Source organism: Rhipicephalus sanguineus, chromosome 1 (genome assembly GCF_013339695.2).
Source record: "Rhipicephalus sanguineus isolate Rsan-2018 chromosome 1, BIME_Rsan_1.4, whole genome shotgun sequence".
In the NCBI taxonomy this organism is placed as follows: domain Eukaryota; kingdom Metazoa; phylum Arthropoda; class Arachnida; order Ixodida; family Ixodidae; genus Rhipicephalus; species Rhipicephalus sanguineus.
Window position 1 is genome coordinate 170,327,633 of NC_051176.1, and position 19,661 is coordinate 170,347,293.

At 46.9% G+C, this 19,661-nt stretch overlaps 1 protein-coding gene across 1 annotated transcript in view; it reads right to left on the minus strand.

Annotated features, from left to right (window-relative positions):
- The window catches only part of LOC125759286 (uncharacterized), a 173,123-nt gene extending 154,563 nt beyond the window's left edge, over positions 1 to 18,560 (minus strand). The window contains exon 1 of the mRNA XM_049417699.1: positions 18,335 to 18,560. Within this exon, the coding sequence (XP_049273656.1) occupies positions 18,335 to 18,506 (172 nt within the window). The 5' untranslated portion in view covers positions 18,507 to 18,560. The remainder of the gene's footprint in view (positions 1 to 18,334) is intronic.
- Positions 18,561 to 19,661: the final 1,101 nt, after the last annotated feature.

The window sequence follows — 19,661 nt, forward strand, 5'->3', positions numbered from 1 at the left end:
CTTCACAGACCAGATGAATCCCATGGGCAAGACAAGTATCATGCAATAATTCTGAATAAAAGACCTTGAGAAATGCAGCAGCTTTGTGCATATAAGCTGCTGCATCTGTGTAGAGCAGCAGTACTCGGTCGTCGTGGGATACGGAGGGGTACAGTACCCTCAAGGACGAGTTCATAAAGTAGGCGATGGTATCACCGCTCGTTTTTTCTAGTTATTTCGAGCATACCAAGAAAGGTGTTGTTTTCTCTTTTGCATCCAGCTTTCCAGATACAAAATGTCCAAGTAATCGTCCGGTCGCATCTGTGGTGTCATCCACTGAAATCCATATGTACGATTCACCCAGTTCTCTATCGTCTGATTTTTGCTCACGTGTCCTCGTACATTGGCCGCATGTACTGCTTGCAAAGAGCGGACTGATGGTATATGCTGTCTGCAGTGCTTTTGCAAAAAATTCTTGAGTGTCGTGTTTTCGATCTTCGCACAAGGGATGTTAGCAGCGACCAATGCTTCGCATAAGTCTTTCCTTCAGCAAAAGTTTCCGACAAGAACGACTGCCTCGACGTCGAAGGTTGGTTGCGCAGAGCGTTGGCTTGATGCAACGTTGTTTTCTCGTGCTGCTCCACATGACACTTTTTTTCACACGGTACCTGCGTGAAGGTGCGTTGGATACGTGGAACTTTATTAGTGCCACACAGAAGAACAGACGCTCAAAAGCGTCTGTTCTTCTGTGTGGTCCTGTCCTTCCTTCCAAGCCTTCGCTCTCCCAACCCAGATATGTTGAACCAACTAGCCCAACAATTAATTATTTTGAAGCATACTTCATTAGTGCACTTGCGCTTGTACGTTTTTCCCTTGCGGGTGTTGGCAAACGCTGAAGAAATGGCGAAATTAGATAGAACGAGCCCAAACGTGCATTTTACCATCGAAATGCTTATACCTGTATTCGACCGAGAATGCGCCGCATATTTCCTGTTGCATGCGAGTTCACAGGTGCAGATATAAAAATAACAAAACAATAAATCTGAGTGCCCGTGAAATGACCACAAAACGCATGTTATTTGCTCAGGTTCATGGGCTATCCAAAATGGCATTTGCGTAAGAAATTTTGGAAGCTTTATGCCCATGTGTGTTTCAGAGTGGACGTCAAACGCAAAATATTGTTGACCTTTCCAATGTCTTCTCACCTGCTTTCCACATGGATGGCAAAATACCGTTACTCCATCGACGGAGTGGCACTGCGATCCACTGATCCATTGCCTGAGAAGGGCACTTTTCGACGTCTTTTTCTTCGGCATTGCTTGGCAGACTTCCGACAGCTGCCGCTATGAAGAATATAAATGCCAACGAAACTGACGCGTAGGCTGTAGGCTGCAGCGCTAGCCTAGCTTAGCTTTGACTCGTTAGAGTACACTCTAGCCTCCCTCACGCAACCGCTGAACAGCACTACTCTCGAACCAAGTGACGGAGGTCTTTTAGGGGTGCCCACTAGCCCTAGGCTAGCCTTGCTTTGCCTCGCTGAGGTACACTCTAGCCCCACTCCCGCAAAGGCGCGTTTATATTCCGACGTTATCGGCACATTGGCAAGCGTCACAAGCGTCGGAGCGCATCGGCCGAGTCCAGTTATACGTTGGCTGTGGCAGTGCGTCAAATTATGGTCTGTTTTCGCCGACGTGACGCTGCGCATGCGCGCGTCTACTTTACGTCGCACTATAATCGCGCCTTAACAGGAGCTAAAAACGTGAACGAAAAAAAAAACATAACTAGCGCTCCTATGCAGGTGTTGTAGTTAATATCGCCATACTAAGTGCTTCTTCTTTTCCTCTATATGAACAGCTTATTTAAGCAAAACCTGTACTCGACGAACGAGAAAAGGCATTTTTAGGCACTGAAAAGCTGATATAGGCACTTATAGGCACAATAAATGTTTGATTAAAACATTTCCCTTCTCTTAGTTCGTGCTTATATGTTAAATAGGCTCGAAAGCCCACAAAAGATATATGCGAGGGATTATTGTAGCTATTTTACCGCAATATATAAAAAAAAGAAAGACGACCCGGCATTGAGCCGTGAGGCACACCGCACCAAGTTATTGTATGATAGGAATAAATGCCAAACATATATACAACTTGTAATTGCGAGTTAGATTTAAAGGAGGGCTGGTTAATGCCAGTATATTCCGATTTCTCGAACAGGATACTATGTACAATAAGATCAAACACCCTGCCAATTATTTTAATGCCAGTTTCTAAAGTGAGACAAAGAATTCACTAAATCTTGCTGCGAATTCGCTAAGACTGCGCTAAAACGTTCGAGTAAAACAAAATAATTTAGGCATTTTGGCATAGGCGTGCGCACAGGGGGGGGGGGGGGGGGGGGCAGGGGGGCGCAAAGTCAGCCCCACACATTGACATACTAGGGAGGGGGGGCGCTGCGACTCGGGGGGGGGGCGCAATGTCAGCGCCATACATTGACATAATTGGGAGGAGGGGCGCTGCGACGAACCTTCGCCCCCCCCCCCCCCTGAAGGGGAACCCTGCTGCGCACGCCTATGCATTTTGGAACACTATTCTCTTGCACGACCTGGCGCATATATATGCCGAAACGTTTCACGTTTTCCTTGTTCGTACAGGTGAGGTGGTTCTAGAGGTGCCTTGCTTTACTAATACAGTTACAGAATAGCGGATTAAATGACGTGTGATTTTCCGTTTTGATTCAAACTGTGCATATAGCGGGCAAAGAAGACGTGCATCCTACTATCGCCAACACTTTGAGCGCTGCTGGTGTCCTTTCGAGGCGATGCATGACGCATGCACGTTGTGTGTAGCGTCCTTGTCGGTTCGCATCGCCAATATACCTATTATCGAAAGTTACAAATCCGACATTGCATTGAAAGAACGTAACATTATTTTCTCAAGCGCAATAAGGGTCCGCATTACCTGCAAATTTCGTAGTTCTCGGCCCTTGTGAAGCTCAACTATAAACTTTGCGACTTTCGGTTTCTCGCATGTCGTTGTGAGAATCACTTCAGCTTTACCCTCGTGAAGAGATAGAAACGAAGGAGAGGGGAATGGCCGGAAGGTTAACTAGCAGGAAAAATCCAGTATGCTACCTTACAATGGAGAAATGGGGAGGTGGATAGAGACAGTAAAGAGAGAGAAGACATTAGGGCGGCGCCATCACGGCCGTTCACTGTACGGCCGCCGACTTTCAATGTGCACACTCTATCACAACGCACGCTGATTCAGGCTACAGCCACTTGTGTAGGTCCGTTGTCATTACGAACTGCAACACTGCCTTCATCACTCTCGGCTGCCACGACTTATGAGATCGAGATTCCAAAAGGCTCATATTTGAGAGTGGTCTTTAGTCAATGCGAGCTAGTGCAATTTGCAGATGTCAAACACAGCATTGTCGTCCCCCTTTACGTACTTTAAAACTCCCTGCAGTATTGATTTGTCCGAAAAGTTTCAGAAACGAAAGCAGTGCGTCCAAATTCGCGTTGAGCAAGCCAAGCAGCACCGATATAATAAGCCTATACACGTACTACCTAATAGATTCAATCTGTGTTGAGCACTGGGTGCACTATGGTTTTCGCCAGGAATGTAAACGCAATGTCTTTTGGAAAAATTAATTTATTACTATGTTAGTGAACGTTCACCGATCAAATGTATTCAAATGTATACATAGAATACGCAGTTGCGCGATTCATTTCATTTAGTGTTGTACTAAAGAATAAAAAGGTGGGGAAAAAGCGTGCATTTTGTGCGCATAATATAAAACCTATGAAGACCACCGCATTGTGAAGCGCAATGCAGCACAATATAATGACTGCGGATATTATGATCATACTACCTTCATTGCGGCCAAACAGCCAGTTCTCCGTATTGTAGCCTATTTATGCAACTTACTTATTTTCGAATAATTGATGCTACTATAGCGCAAATTTCAGAGACAAGGGACTGTCACTGATCTCGTTAATGGGGATGGCAATCGCCGGGCGGATTCCAAGGGCTGGCGTCTCGGCCCTCCGAAAACGCACCACGCGAAAGCGCGGACAATTTAGAATTGGTCCTTTTAGTGCGCCAGCGAACGCCGGTTGTGGTCCAAAGACCGAGTCAGAGCCGAGAGTCGATAACACAAACGAAATATATTCTCAGTTAAGGCAGTACAACATCACAAACACGCGCACACTCGGCTGGTACCGGTTACAACTTCACAATATGTATAACTCTGATGGTGTTAACACAACGGGAACTAAACGAACAGACGCGCGCTACAAATACAATCTCATGTATTACAATTTATTCAAGAACAATTACAGTCCTGAATGTTCAACAGCGTATCCAGTCCACAATTCTTGGAGGGTGCTTGAATGCTTCTCTTCTAGGAAACACTCACGCTAACTCCAGCGCTGATTGTCGTTCCGTCGTCGTAACTTGTCACGGCTCACATGGCGTCATCATCCGATTCTTCCAGATCGACGGTCGACTAACCGCACAACATCATAAACACGTCTTCTTTGGCTGACGGAGCCACAGTCAGCATAACTTCACCATCTCCGGACCGACTGACTGACTCTCGTCGGTGCACGCTTTTATCTCCTCTCCCCCGGGTTCTAGAAGCGTCGGGAGCGTTGTCCGGCGTGCAGCACAGCCAAAGCTAGGGAAAGTGTGAGATTTCTCTCGCCGGTTCTACTCGCGGCGGCGTCACTCGGCGTCACTTAATGCTTTTCTTCTAGAGAGTTCCAGGCTTTGCCTGGCGTTTGATCTGAGACAGCTAGTGGACGAGGAGGATGCGGCGCGTCGGCGTCTTTTGATACTTGTTTTTTCGTTGTTCACGTTTCTTGGGCGAGCGGCTGTCGCCGTGCTATCCCGCTGCCGTTTGAAAGTGGCCGCGCGCGCTCTTTATTGAGGCGCTCGTTTGTGACAGGGACGAAAGAACACAACACACACAAACGCTTGTGTGTGTGGTGTTCTTTCGTCCCTCGTCTCTGAAGGTTGCGCTATAGTAACATCAATGGATTACCAACTAGCCCAAACATGCACATTGCTAAGTTATATTTCGAATAATAAACTAAGTACTAGATAACTTCCTTCGAGGCAACATTCTACCCTAGTAAGAAAAAAAAAAAAGAATCCTTTGACTCGTTTTTGTGAGTCCTGTCTGGCCACGTATATGACTCTCTTTAAGGAAAACGGAAACTCTCTTTGAAGATCATATTACTCTCGTCGGAGGGTCGTGGGACCCAAAGAGAGTTAACGTGTCTCTTCAAAGAGAGTCACATACATGGCAATTGAAGACTCACCAGAAAGAGTAACGCATACTGCTTTTTTTTTCTTTCTTTCTCTATCTCTTTCTTTCTATCTTATAGTACAATTTCAAAGTCGCTAAAGGGTTTTACCAGTTATTACATTACGCCGCTGAAATGTCGCTGGTCCTATAAATTGAAAATTTTGGCGTTAGACAAGCAAGGCTGTTGCTAATTACGCGACAAATTCGCTAAAGTGATAATGTTGGTGACATGCATGGTGCGCTTGAAGACTGTCAATTTCGCCCATGGTACGAAGCTCCGCTGGTCTCTGAAATCAAGATTGGATGTCGCTTTTCTTTTTTTCGTATATCAGGAGTGAACGTATGAAACTGACCGACATCAGCTCAAAAGGTATACGGCCTGGTAAATTATACCACTGGTATTTTTTTTATGTGCAGTTTAGGAGATGTTGACGCTTTTGATAACGCGCTGGATGCTACTTTTCGCAGGAAATAAAATGAGCGAACACTGCATACATGAAAAAACTTACATCACATTAAATTTAAGTCAGCTCGTGTAAGTATTTCAGTGAAGCCATAAAAACCACATAAACGCGAAGTCAAGTTGTCTGCCCTATTCCTCTCGCAGCGATACCCTCGATTCAGCTACCATGTCAATGGCTGCCTCTCCATCGCCAAACCAGAAGAAATAAAGAGAGCTGAAAGCGTAAGGAGTGCGTGGAGGAGTTTATTGCATTCGCTGCTTTGTGTAAGAGGCAGCACTTGCGAGTGTTACGCCATGTTCGTTACAAGGCTATGCTCTTTGGAAAGGAACAACTCACAGCGAAGATCGAGAGTCCGCCCATGCTTGGAGAATTCCATGACATTACTTAAGCCCGCGTCTAAAGCCTATAAATGTTGTGTCTCAGTTTTAACGCGATAGCGTTAAAGAGCTCGTATCGCAGAAATTCCGCCGTCGGCGTCGGCACCGTTGGTTGTGAGCGAAAAATCGTCATCTTCTCCGTGACCGAAAAATCGAAAAAACTGCAAATAAAATAAATAATAAAAATGTTGGGTCCGAGTGAGAATCGAACCCAGGCCGTCAGCGTGGCAAGCAGGTGTTCTACCACACAGCCACGCCTCTGCTTGGAGCTGCGCTGAAAGTAACTTTGATGCTTCCCAAAAATACGCGTCCTGTATACAGGTGTCACAGTACGAGATGTAATATGGCAGTAATATTGCGTGGTACAAGCGTACATTGCCATCGGGCATCACATCACGTCAATATCATAACGACTTGGTGGTTTAAAGACAGCCACCCATTACAAAAGGCACACAAATTACTGCGCGTATTTCCTTAAGACCACGCAGTGGGTGCATCGCAGCTTCGAAAAAGGTCCTCGCGCATAATTGCTCCTGGTTTAAAGCATGCTACCTATTACATAAGGCACACACTTTATTGCGCGCATTCTGTTAAATGCTCGTAGTGTGCGAAGTGCGCACTAGGGGCAGGATATTGCTCTCGCATTCAACTCTTACAGGCGAAGCTTGAGCGTCCCCAATTTTGGATTCAGCTGTAATAGCGACACCACTAAAGAGACGAAGATGACGTGCTAAAGCTCACTAGAGTGTAGAGCTGTGCGCCGCCGCCGCCACCTGTTTTTGCTCACGCCGCTCGAGCCGCCGCCGCCGCCGCCGCCGCCGCGCTTTCAATGCGGCGCGCCGCCGCTTGTCTCTTCTTTTAATGTGAACGGGGAATCTGGACATAAAATACAACACCTCACCGGGGGAGCTCTTCTCGATGTGTCCATGTAATGGACTGTCCACAGCCGCCGCTGATAGGCCGGAGCTCGACGAGAAGCGCACCCTCTGTTTCCAATTGTTTTCTCATTTTGACGTAACGAATCTTTCACAACTCCCAACACAAGTGAGAGGAACAGAACACGCTTCAAGCTTGCGCTACAACCTTGCGGGAAAAAAAAAATTAGGAGAGAAGGCTAGCTTGTTTCATCTCTGCTTCAGCCATGTTCCTCGCCAGCGCACGCGAGCTTTTACTCGCGGGTACAACATACGATGTGCGCAGCATTGTTGTCGATTTCTACTTTATACGGAACAGTACGGCGACGGTGAAAATATGTCCAGAGTGTTCATGTAAAGGGCCCCAAAACAGCCTCTGAAAATACAAACTCGAGCGCGTTATTCTCTCTTGGCGTTTCTCGCCTTTTTGACGCACTTCGTGACGTCCGCCACAACAGTGATTCACGTGACATCATTAGGGTACGCACTCTCGATTGTTCCATATACGAGAAATATCAATTGTGAATTGTCTCCCATCCTGCTTTGCCATGCAGTCGCCAGCCCTTTCTTCCTTGTCTCGCGTGACTATATATCGCGCGCAATCAACTGATTTCACTCCATTTTGTGCGTTTCCAACTGCGCAAGAGGAGATAACAGTGTAGCCGACAAGTGCGAAATCCTGATAGACTGAACGCTTAGTACTTACATTGCACGCGTGTTTTATGAAGAAACATGTGGCGAGGAGATATCGCCTGTAAGAAGGGTATGGCGAGAACTAAACCTATGGAAAAGGCGTCGGATTATTTTATTCTTGCAACGGACGAACTCTTTACAGCGGAGACGATGCAGCTCTCCAGAAAAAAAAGGCGAGCCCTCTTCCACGGTTTTTTTTGTATATTTTTTATTGCGATAACAAATATATGGACACTCTTGGCAGCTTTTCAACGTCGCCGTACTGTTCCGTATAAAGTCCAAACCGACAACACCGCTGCGCACATCGTATGTTATACCCGCGAGTAAAAGCTCGCGAGCGCTGGCGAGGGACAAGCCTTAAGCCGTGATGAAACAAGCTGGCCTTCTCTATCGCACGGAGGGCGCATGCGATAACATCACCTCGCCTGCGAGACCTGCCGTTAATTGCTCTTCAGCCAGAAAGGAAACGCCCCGCCCGTGTTTCGCTGGGCGAAGGAGCATGAAGGGACGCCGGGGTAAAGGGGAGGGCTGCGTTGCTTGAGCAGGAACTGTGAACTTTGACTAAAATAGCGCGGTCGCTATGTCGGTAGACATCAGCAAACGGCTCGTATACCCTTCTACGCGCTGTAATTTCACCGCTTCGTGTTGTGTCTACTGATACGAGAAACTGCGCGAAAACCGCTTATCTCCCGGCAGCGACCGTATTCCCATACACCAGCGTTTTGTTGAGTTACGCGAGATCGGACCAAAATTAGCTGCTAGCCTTAGTGACTATAACGTTACGACATGTTGCTATGGCATTCACTGCATCGCCATTTCGGTGAAACAGATTTTTTACAAAGTTCAAGGGACAAAATTCTCTCTCCATATTTCACTCATAGGTCGGCTGTCATTGTAAGTTGTTCTTAATCACTATTTCGCTTCTCTGCTGTCATTGATACCTGTTTTTCTTGTATATGACAATGCTACTTGTTTGTCTGTCTGCTTGCTGACCCGCAGGTCGCGGGATCGACTCCTGGCCGCGGCGGCCGCGCATTTTTGATGGAAGCGAAAATGTTTGAGGCCCGTGTACTTACATTGAGGTGCACGTTAAACAACCCCAGGTGGTCGAAATTTCCGGAGCCCTCCACTACGTCGTCCCTCATAATCATATCGAGGCTTAGGGACGTAAAACCCCGACAATTATTATTATTATTGTCTGTCTCTTGTAATTTCAACTTCGGTAACACGCGTCCGCGCTAATAACGCTTGGACGTGTTGAGTATCAATGGATGTAGCATAACTCAGACTTTGTGCCGCAGATAGACAACGCGGAAAACATGTATCGCGAAACATTAATAAAACTTTAAAAAAAGTGTGTACGGTATGGAGACAAATCTGTGCAGTCAGCTGTATATAGTCCCGATATCCGAAGGTGTTTCTTAAAGCCAAGGATAACCAGCCACCAAGTGTAGGTGGGTCAGTGAGACTACGTGATCGTTAAAATTATTACTTAAATATCTTACTGAACGAGTAAACAAACAAGCAAACAATGAACTATGCGACATGAGTGCACACGCTCTTCATCCGTGAACACAGTAAATGGTGCTGAGAACAGCCGTGCTCGCCGATTTAGCAACGTGAGATCTGTGTGCACACACTCTTACTCCTTTTTCAACTTCAGCCAATGTCTGTTTCGTTCTCTTCGGTGAATGTGCTAATATACTACCACGCGCGCTTCTTTTTTATATTTTCATGTAACTGAACCGTTACACGTGCAACTATTGCCTTGCGCGCGCCGCGCCGGAATGTCGAACATTCCCCGTTATTTTCGGGCGCGAACAGTCGTTTATTCTGGAACTAACGCGACTACCAATGTTAAGGCTGGAATCTTCGATGCCACATGTATAAATGCCGACGCGCCTTACCGCTGATCAGATTACCGCCGGCCGACGACTGTGATTGCCGCTATCAGTGCACATCGTGTATTGCTTGTAATTTGGCTTTTCGTTCACTGGGCAGAAGTTCGCACAATGAAGAGTTCATCTTTAATAGCCCGGCTGCGTTTTCTTCACTGTCACGACCACATGATAATATCCTTTCCCCATAGGGCGACAAAAAATGTGGAGCTCACTTAGACTCACTCATGAAATATATTTTGCCTTCAGAGCTCACTCGGACTCAGACTCAGCAAAATTTTCCTCAGCTGGACTCGCTCGGACTAAGACTCACTAAATTTTTTCTCAGCTGGACTCACTCGGACTCAAACTCACCAAATATTACTGACTCGGACTCACTCAAACACAGACTCACGGCTCTATCTGTGTCTGAGTGAGTGTGAGTGAGTCGACTCATGAGTCCATTAGCGCATAATTAGCATTTTCAACCATGGTGTCAACGGCAATATCTCGCATAAATGGCGCTCTACTTGGCGCCTTTTGATCTCGTACCTTCATATATGAGTTATCAGTGGTTGCAATCCAGTAAGGACATTTTTATTGAAAGAGATGGCTCACACGAGATATTTTTATTAACAACCACCTGTGAAAGAGCTTGCGGAGGGGGGTGTCATCTGCCCCTTAACTCACAGCTCTGATCAATAAATATTGAGCTGGCGTATGAACACTAGGGCTTTGAAGTATGTGCGAGTTCGACGGTAGTATAAACGTGAGCCGACAGAGGGCTGATATTAATGCTGAAGTTGTTTATATAGAACCAGAGTTCGACAAAAATGTTCGGAGCTCCCTCAGACTCACTCAAGAAATATATTTTGCCCTTAGGGCTCACTCGGACTCAGACACACCGAAATTGTCCTCAACCGGACTCACTTGGACTCAGACTCACCAAAATATTACTCATTCGGACTCAGAATCACGGCCCTTTCTGAGTGCGAGTGAGTCTGAGTGAGTCGACTCATGAGTGAGCTTGCCGATCTATGCCTTTCATTGACTTGTATGTACGTGCTATTCTGTTGGTTTACTAGCCGGTCAATTCTAAAGGCACGTATAAACGTCAAGAAACAACGACGCCCGTTTTTTATTACGTCTATTGCATTTCAAAAATATCACAGAAAAAAAATGATTATGGGGTGTATAAAGAGCGAAGGTCTATTGGAATATTCTGTAGTGTTCATGATATATTTCAGTTTGAATGAAATTGTGCCCGAACAGCGGACTCTTCAAGCGCGTAGCCATAACCTGTACAACGAAATTCATGATGAAAACATTTTACGTCTAGCATATAATTTAGGCATTACAAGTATCGACCATCTAACGAAAATGGAGAATCGGGAACCCTTTCCCTGTGGTCGAAGATTGTCTGGCGATCCAGCCGCTACTATATGATCATGTCTGCCTGTTGCCACACCTAGGGCCGTCGGCAAACTTGGGTGGTGTCTTCAAACCAGAGGCATCTTTTTTCATTTGTTTGTCGTTCCACTGAGTGCAGAAGTGCACCCGTTAAAAAAAGTGTCAGAAACTTTTACGAACGATATTTTTCAGAGATACGGGCTGTTTAAATTCCTTTTCGGGCGTTTAATGTTTGCACTAAGTATCATTTAGAATAATCAGCACCGTGGCCTCTGAGATTAGCTCCGGCTGAGTGCCCCACAACACCGCAGCCGGAGCTAATCGCCGAGGCCACGTGTATAATCATCATGGTCGGCCTTTACGTTCTAGCGCGTTGCTCGGTACGGCGCGCGCCCTCTTCGCCCTCTTACTCATCGTTTGCTTGCTCCCCGAGCACGTGATCTCGGCTGATTAGCTAATTGGCTGGGCGGTATAACTAGGTAATTAAGTCAGGACATGCTATAATCAAGCTAATTGAACCATGTCATGCTAAGACCGAGCTAATTAAGCCACATCTTACTAAGGCCATGCTAATGAAGCCGTGTAGAGCTGACCGAGCTAATTAGGACCACGTTAATTAACGCGACGCTAATTAGAGGTGCGCTAACTAAAACCAAGCTAATTAGGACCTCACTCACTGAAACCACGCTAACTAGAATTGCGCTAATTAGGGTTGTGCTAATTAGCTTCACACTGATTAAGACCTGGTCAATTAAACCTGATTAATTAATGACGTGCTGATTAGAACATTACCATCTATGACAGAACTATATCATTTTAATTAAGACCTAGCTAATTATTACCATCAAAATTGAGACCAAACTGACGTGGTCGTCACTCCGAAGCAGACCGAGTAGAGTGAGTAGACGAGCCACGTAAAAAGCTGAAAGAAGCTAGGTGATCACAAGCTCCTACGATGGCTCCAGCCTTGCGCGAGTAGTGCAAGCTGATCAAATTATTTCATATGCAAAGAAGCTCTGCTTAGCGTCCACCGCATGAACCGCTTGGCAGGCACACCAGCACGATGACAGTCACGAGTTGAACTAAGGCCTTTTCAGAATCAACGAGTTTGTGCCCGAGTTTGCGCGTCAATCAGTTTGATTAACAAACGCGCACGCGGCGAAGATCGGGTCCGCCCACCGCGTTTGCTCTTGCGGAGGAGCACTGCTCAAGCCACAACGCCAGCGAGCGGCACGATTCATCTATGAGCATATTCGCACAGACTAGGCACACATGCACGAAGAACTAAAGGTTATATCATCACGTGGCTACGATGTCTCGCATTCAGTTTCACTGCACTCACGACGTACCACTCACGGCCATGAAGCAAGCGCCCCCGGTGACATTCGCGGCGAGAAACGTGACTGTTTACTTGTTTGTGGAGACATTGCTTCTACCGATTCGTTACTGCAGAAAAATTTTCAGTCGTGTAATATAAGCTGCAGTAACCTGTATATTTATTAGATGCGAAGCATCTTATGGCGAAGTTAAAACCGGTTGTGGTGGTGGTGGTGGTGGTGTGCGGCCTGACCACCCTTACTGCGCATGCGCGAACCCTCTCCACACACCTCCTCTCGCACTTTCCCCTCTCCACTACCCCTCTCCTACTTTCTCCCTCTCCCCTCCCCCTCTCCACTTCCCCTCTGAAACGCGGGCTCGACATGCCGAAACGCTGTTTCGCATCGCCTCATGGTCCCCTTTAGCTGGAGATGGCGTGATTTTTTTATTTGTAATATTCGAGTGAAGCGAAACGAGCTGCACGAGAGTGCTGCGTGTGCGCCCTTGTTGCCTTCGAGAGTGGAAATTTCCATGCTGCAGGTGGAACGAAAGAACTTGCCCGAAAGAGGACAAACGCCCACGAACACGCCTATGGGAAGTGCGATGTTCCGTTGGCAAAAAGATAGCACGACAATCACGCTGACGTCGCTGCACTGTTGAAATGTTGACTGAGTGGCGGCGCAGACGCGTTCGCACACGATGTTCCTTTGAAAACCGCCGCAAATGCCTCACATGCGTTTGTGACGCCATGCTCGTTCTTGTAGCCGTTTTTTATCAACGCTGCTATCGCGCGCTCCGCACTGTCTTCCTATCATGACCGCCGTAGGGCGGGCTCGGAGCAAACTCGTGTGCCCGAGTTTGGCGAAACTCAGAATCTTTCCGAGCTCTGGCGACACCTCCTTTTGAACGAGCTAACAGTACGAAAAGGTCAAATCCATCCCTCAGAGTGCGCTGCGTTCCATTGGTTACGATGAAACGCGCCGTCACGTCATGGGCGGTCGACAAAATTCAGGTGGTGTCTTCAAATCAGAGGCACCTTCTTTCATTTGTTTGTCGTTCCAATGAGTGCAGAAGTGCCCCATGCAAGAAAAGGGCCAGAAACTTTTACTAACGATATTTTTAGAGGTATGGGCTGCTTAAATTCCTTTTCAAGCGTTTAATGTCTGCACTAAGTATCCTTTGAAATAATCAGCATAGCGGCCTCTGAGATTAGCTCCAGCCAAGCGCCTTACAACACCACTGCCGGAGCTAATCGCCGAGGCCACGTGTGTAATCTCAGACGGCGCGCGCCCTCTTCGTCCTCTTATTAATCGCTCCCCGAGCATGTGCGCCCGGTTGATTAGCTAATTGGCTGGGCAGTATACCTAGCTAATTAAGTCAGGACATGCTATGACCAAGCTAATTAAGTCAGGACATGGTATGACCAAGATAATTAAGCCAAGTTATGCTAAGACCAAGCTAATGAAGCCGCGTAAGGCTAAAACCAAGCTGCATGCTAATTAGCACTACGCTAACTAGGGGCGCACTAATGAAAACCAAGCTAATTTGGACCTTACTAACGTCGTGCTCATTAGGATAGTGCTGGTTATGATTGTGATAATTAGTGCCATATTAATTAAAGACTTGTTAATTAAGCATGAGTTATTATTGTAGTGTTAATTAAAATGCTACAAATTAATAAATAGGCCTAACTGTTCGGTATCATGTTCATTAATACCTAGCTAATAATTACCATCAAAATTGATACCGAACTGACGTGGTCTTCACTCTGAAGCAGACCGAGAAGACTGAGTACACGAGCCACGGGAAAAGCTGGAAGAAAGAAGCTAGGTGATCACAAACTCCTCCTATGGCTCCAGCCTTGCACAAGTAGTGCGAGCTGACCGAATTATTTTATATGCAAAGAAGCTGCCGCTTAGCGTCCACCGTATGAAACGCTTGACAGGCACACCGGTTCTATGACAGTCACGAGTTGAACTGGGGCCTTTTCAGAATCAACGAGTTTGTACCCGAGTTCGCGCGTCAATCAGTTTGATTGACAGACGCGCGCGGTGAAAATCGGCTCTGCCTAACGCGTTTGCTCTTGCGGAGGAGCACTGCGCAGGCCGCAGCACCATCGAGCAGCACGATTCATTTATGAAATTTCCATGCTGCAGGTGGAACGAAAAAAAACTGGCCCGAAAGAGGACAAACGCCCACAAACATGCCTGTGGGAGGCGCGATGTTCAGTTGGCAAAAAGGTAGCGCGACAATCACGCTGACGTTGCTGCACTATTAAAATATTGACTGAGTGGCGGCGCTGACGCGTTCGCACGCGGTGTTCCTTTGAAAACCGCCGCAAATGCCGCACGTGCGCTTGCTACGATATATGTTTGTTTTTAAAGCCGTTTTTATCAACGCTGCTGTCGCGCGCTCCGCACTGTCTTCCTATCATGACTGCCGTACATAGTGCGAGCTCGGAGCAAACTCTTGTTCCCGAGAAGCTCGGGCCATCCTGCATAGCACCCTAGGTGAGTGCATGTATGTAAATAAGTTGCCTTTAATACCATATACGCATACGCAACCATCTCTCTTGCCACAACAGGTGTGCAATATAGCCGCACAAGCAGCATACGAAAGGCGAACGAACGTCATGCACGCATACCTTGAATAATTTCCGTTCATGGAGGTTGTCGAACCCGTGCGCCAAGCTGTACAGTGTCCATGTTCTTACCCGAGAAGCCGAGCGCGACGAGATGCTGAATTCATTTTGCAATACAATTTGCCATGGTGTTTAATAGCTTCGCTGGTCAATCGTGTCAGCGGAAATGAGTGTCATTCAATATTTTTCTCTGGTAGCCTGTGGTAGACTGCTTGACCTCCTTCTAAACGCGAGCATCCAGTGCAATAATCACGGTCGGCACATCATGCCGGCTTACTTCTCAGTGTACATGGAGAAGTTGCTTTCAGTAGCCAGCCAGTGATAAGTAAAACAAAAAAAGAAAGGTTGTTCATGGTAGCGCATATCAGCACGTAATGAAAACCAACTCGTAAGGCGATTGTGTTTCTGAGCTGTTTTCGAGCCGCAGGAGTATATAGGGCGGTTTCGACAGGCACATCATGACACGCTATGCAAGAGACGGTGCATGTTCACAGTGACTTCGATCCCTGCCGATAAAAAAAAACGGGTTTTGAAATGACCAAAACGTGCGCGTAGAGCAGTATTGAAACGAAAAGGAAGTCGAGTGACGAAACACGATGCATACACGCAATCACAAAACGCTTTCTGTGATTTGAAATGGCTGAACTGACGCCAGTCGTGCGCGGGTCGGCTAGCCTGGTCGCGCGTTGAAAAGGCATCGTCCTTAATAGACTTCGTGCCCATTGAATTCGTGCGTGGAGTGAGAATGCAGAAGCAATAGTAAATAGAGAGTATTGCGTTCCAATACGCTGTTTCTTATACAGCCTACACAAACTCGCTTATGTCGAATTCGGAATACTGATACTTATTTTGTCTGGTTTCTTTTCTTTTTTTGTCTAGTTTTTCTTGAGCATTTTATTTTCATTTTTGCTTCTTGCAAGTCACTCCATCAGAAGCGCGTTATTTCTGCTGTGGAGTCGGGGTGCGGAGCGCCCATCAATGGCGCGGCAAAAAATAAAGGCATAGCAAGCAGTAGGCGTATATTTTGCATCGTGGATCTAGATCGAAGTGTCTGTGTGTGGTTCGGTTAACGGGGAGCCATGTGGGCCCGGCTGGAGCTTTGTAATATGCTTATTCTGAATGTGAGGAAGGTGCACTGACGTCCATACTTGCTGACATGTTCGCTTGTGGCTTTATTTTTTATGAGGCGTCCTCTTTCGCTTCTTTGCAACTCCGGGCAAAATAGCAACGCCCATGTCCTGTACTGACAGTCTTGGTAGCGCGTTTTGAGAAGTGCATGGGTAGGCTGAGAAACCTGTGGCGTTATTTTTTTTTCACCCTATATGTAAAGAAGGTTTCGTGCTGTTTTGCTCTTGTGATTAGTATCTTAAAGCGACACTAAAGATAACAACTCTTCTTTCTCGCAATAGTAAATCATCCTTGCACAATAGCAAAAGCACCACGCTTGCTGCAAGAAATACACTTTAAAAGAGGTGAACGATGGGCGAGTTGGTCTGTTGTGCCGTTTCATTTGCGCTGCTTACGATGATATCAAATGCCGCGAGAAGACCGTTGGTAAGCGAGAGAACGCGCAAAAATAAAATGCATGTGGCGACGCCACCTTGAAGTTCCCGCAACAACTCGCTGCGACGTCATGGACTTTGACGGCGTCTGCTGCAGGCCTACACAATTCTTAATCGGTAAAAATGTAGTACATTCATAGGCGTGCGCACAGGGAGGGAGGGGGGGGGGCAGGGGGGGGCGCGGCCGCCCCCCCCTAATCACCTAAGAGGGGGGGGCGCAAAATCTGCCCCATACATTAACTTAGTAGTGTGGGGGGGGCGCTGCGACGAACCTTTGCCCCCCCTAATGGAGAACCCTGCGCACGCCTATGAGTACATTGTCCTCTGAGGGGGCCACAGACTTAGCGTAAAAGTTTCGGGCAATTCTGCGGAGCCAATGTGGCCGAATTACAAAAATAGAAGCACTTTGAAATGCGTGTCGTCACGCTGACAATCATGTGCTAAGATTTCGGCGCGAAATTTAAAAAATTAAGCTTTTGACCTTTATTTTCTCTTCTATTAATAAACCAATGACGGTGAAATTAACGATACTGGAGTTTTTGGAGAACAATTTATCAGCCTAAATTGATGTACTGTTTCACTTTAGTGTCCCTTCAAGCCTGCTTCGATTGCTGAAGGAAAGTATTCACCATTAGGCTAATTAGTAACGATGTATTTACTTTTTTTCATATCTTGTTTACCAATTCACCTTTTCTTATTACCTAGCAGTTTACTCTGCTGCTCCCGTTCCTGCTGTTATTTCTTTCTATTAGGCCACTGACACTTGAGGCAACGGAAGTGTATACAGCCGTTATTTTCGCGCATCTCGCTTCCTTTCGTAACAGCCGCGTAAAAAGGCAAGGTTAGATTCTTCTCGTGTATGCGTGACCCGCCGCCTTCGGTCGCTATAGTAGAGAATGCGTGCGTCCGGGCCTAGGCAACATCGTCAAAAAAAAAAAAATCGTAGCATCCGTTTGGGTGTTCCTAAATGGGGCGACAAAAACCCACTCAAACTGCACTCAATTCGAGCATCTTACGGAGTCGCACATGCCGAGAGGGACTAAATGAAAACCATTGTCTAAAAGAGAGCTATCGCGTCGACACAGTTTCGTAATCAGCCCAAACAGAGGAGATGCTCGCGAACAGAGACTGACGAGCGAGTACAGAACGCGTATGCTCGTCAGCGCTGTCGCATTCCTCGCAACACGCAGAGTGTTTACTTACAGTGTAGAGTTACCAGCACTCGTTTACGTCACAGGTAGCCTGACTGCATTCCCTGTCGACAACAACCATGGCCTAAATTTGGCAAAACGTGGCTCAAAGCGCAAGAAAAGTAATAGTAGAACAAGCTTTGACAACCCGCGCTTAGGCAATGAATGACGCAACGTGTAAGAGCAAGTCAGAATTTAAAGCCAAGTCCGAAAGGAGAATTAGAGAACAGCTTTCTTGTTGCGGCACGCAGCGCACCGTAACAAGTATCATTTATTGCGCGCTGTAAAGGTCACTCGGGAGAGAAAAAAAAGGAAGCACCATTCTTCTTCAACTCACGCACGCGCGCAAATCGTTAACGACACTTGTGGGAACATTTGGCTCCTTTTGGGAACATATGAACTTGTCGTCGGATGCATCAGATCGTTATCGACGCAGGGTACGATTCTTACGAAAATTGCCAGCCAAGGTGCTATCTGGCGGCCACTCGTCAAAGGATTTTTTAACCAGCAATTCCTCGTTTCAGGCTTTGTTACTAGGCGCCTTTGAATTCCTCGGTTGAACGTGCGTGATGGTGATGAATGTTCTGTGGCACTCACCATTGACGAATAGTCTGTCGGCGTTCATTTCGGCGTGGGCTGTCTTCTCGGTTGCGACGAAAGCGGAGGAAGTGACGGGACAACGCAGCGTCCGTCGCGGCTCACTGTTCAAGGAAGTGGTGGGCGGCCTGTATATATATGCGCAAAACAGCCCGAATGAGAAATATCGCATTCGTTGCGTGATCCCCGATGCGGAGCAGCGAGCGCCTTGACCTTGCGAGCGGCTTCCTGTCAGCGTGACTGACGTCGCGGGAACCACCGGAATTGTGTATCTGGGACCCGTCACGTATGCACCGCGGATGCTCGCATCGGTTTTCAGCGCGGTAAACGCAACGCGACTGCGATGAAATAAGCAGGTGGAGGAGGATCGGCTCCTTTTCGCGTTCAATCACTTGGAAAAAAAAAACATCGCGCAAAAGTGGCGCGTATTACGGGTTTCCGGTCGTGTTCAGACCTACGCCCAACTGCCGACGAGGTCTCCGTGTCGGTGGCTGCCCTAATCCTTTGGGAGGCGCTGATCACTTGGCCGCTGTGATTGCCCATTGTGCGAAGTAAGAGATCAAGGTGCCAAACGACAGCACCAACTTACGGAACAGCGAACGATGAACAATTTATCGCGCTTTTGACTGCACTTACTTCGAGCGTAGACGGAATGAAACATTGTTGATATGATCATTCTCAGAGCTGACCAATATAACACGTTTAATATCCCCCTTCCCCAGGGCAGCTTATCCAACCGCACCATGGTTTGGTTTACCTCCTTGCATTCTCCTTAAGTCCTCTCTCTCTCTCTCTTTCTCTCTCTAAAACATGCTCTATCATTATGTGCCCTATTGAAGTAAAAAAATGTAGCTATTAATATATAATTAAATTGTGCCCGCGACGGGGGATATTCCCTGCTTCGTATTAGGAATGTCACAGAAAAATATTGCAGTTGCGTTGGCGTAACCCCCTTATCGGCGCGCCGGTAAGGTAGTTCAGCCAGCATTAGAATGAGTAGCAGCAGCATATCGCATGACTTTAGTATAAACTCGTTTCTAATAAATCGATGCACGATCTCTGTTTATTATGTTAGCCTTTCTGAAGTTCACTTTCACTCGCACATTATATCGCTGGGTAGTCTCATCTAGCCGTTCGTTTTTACCCTTCTATATTTGTGCAATAAGATTACGAACCAAAATAATCCTTTAGGTGATAAATACGATTACTTATGGATTGCATTGCTCGAACTTCATGATCAGTAGTGGCACGCGTATTCAAAGGAGGAGGAAGGAAAGGAATGAAAGGCAGGAAGGTCAACCAGACACGTGTCTGGTTTGCTACCCTA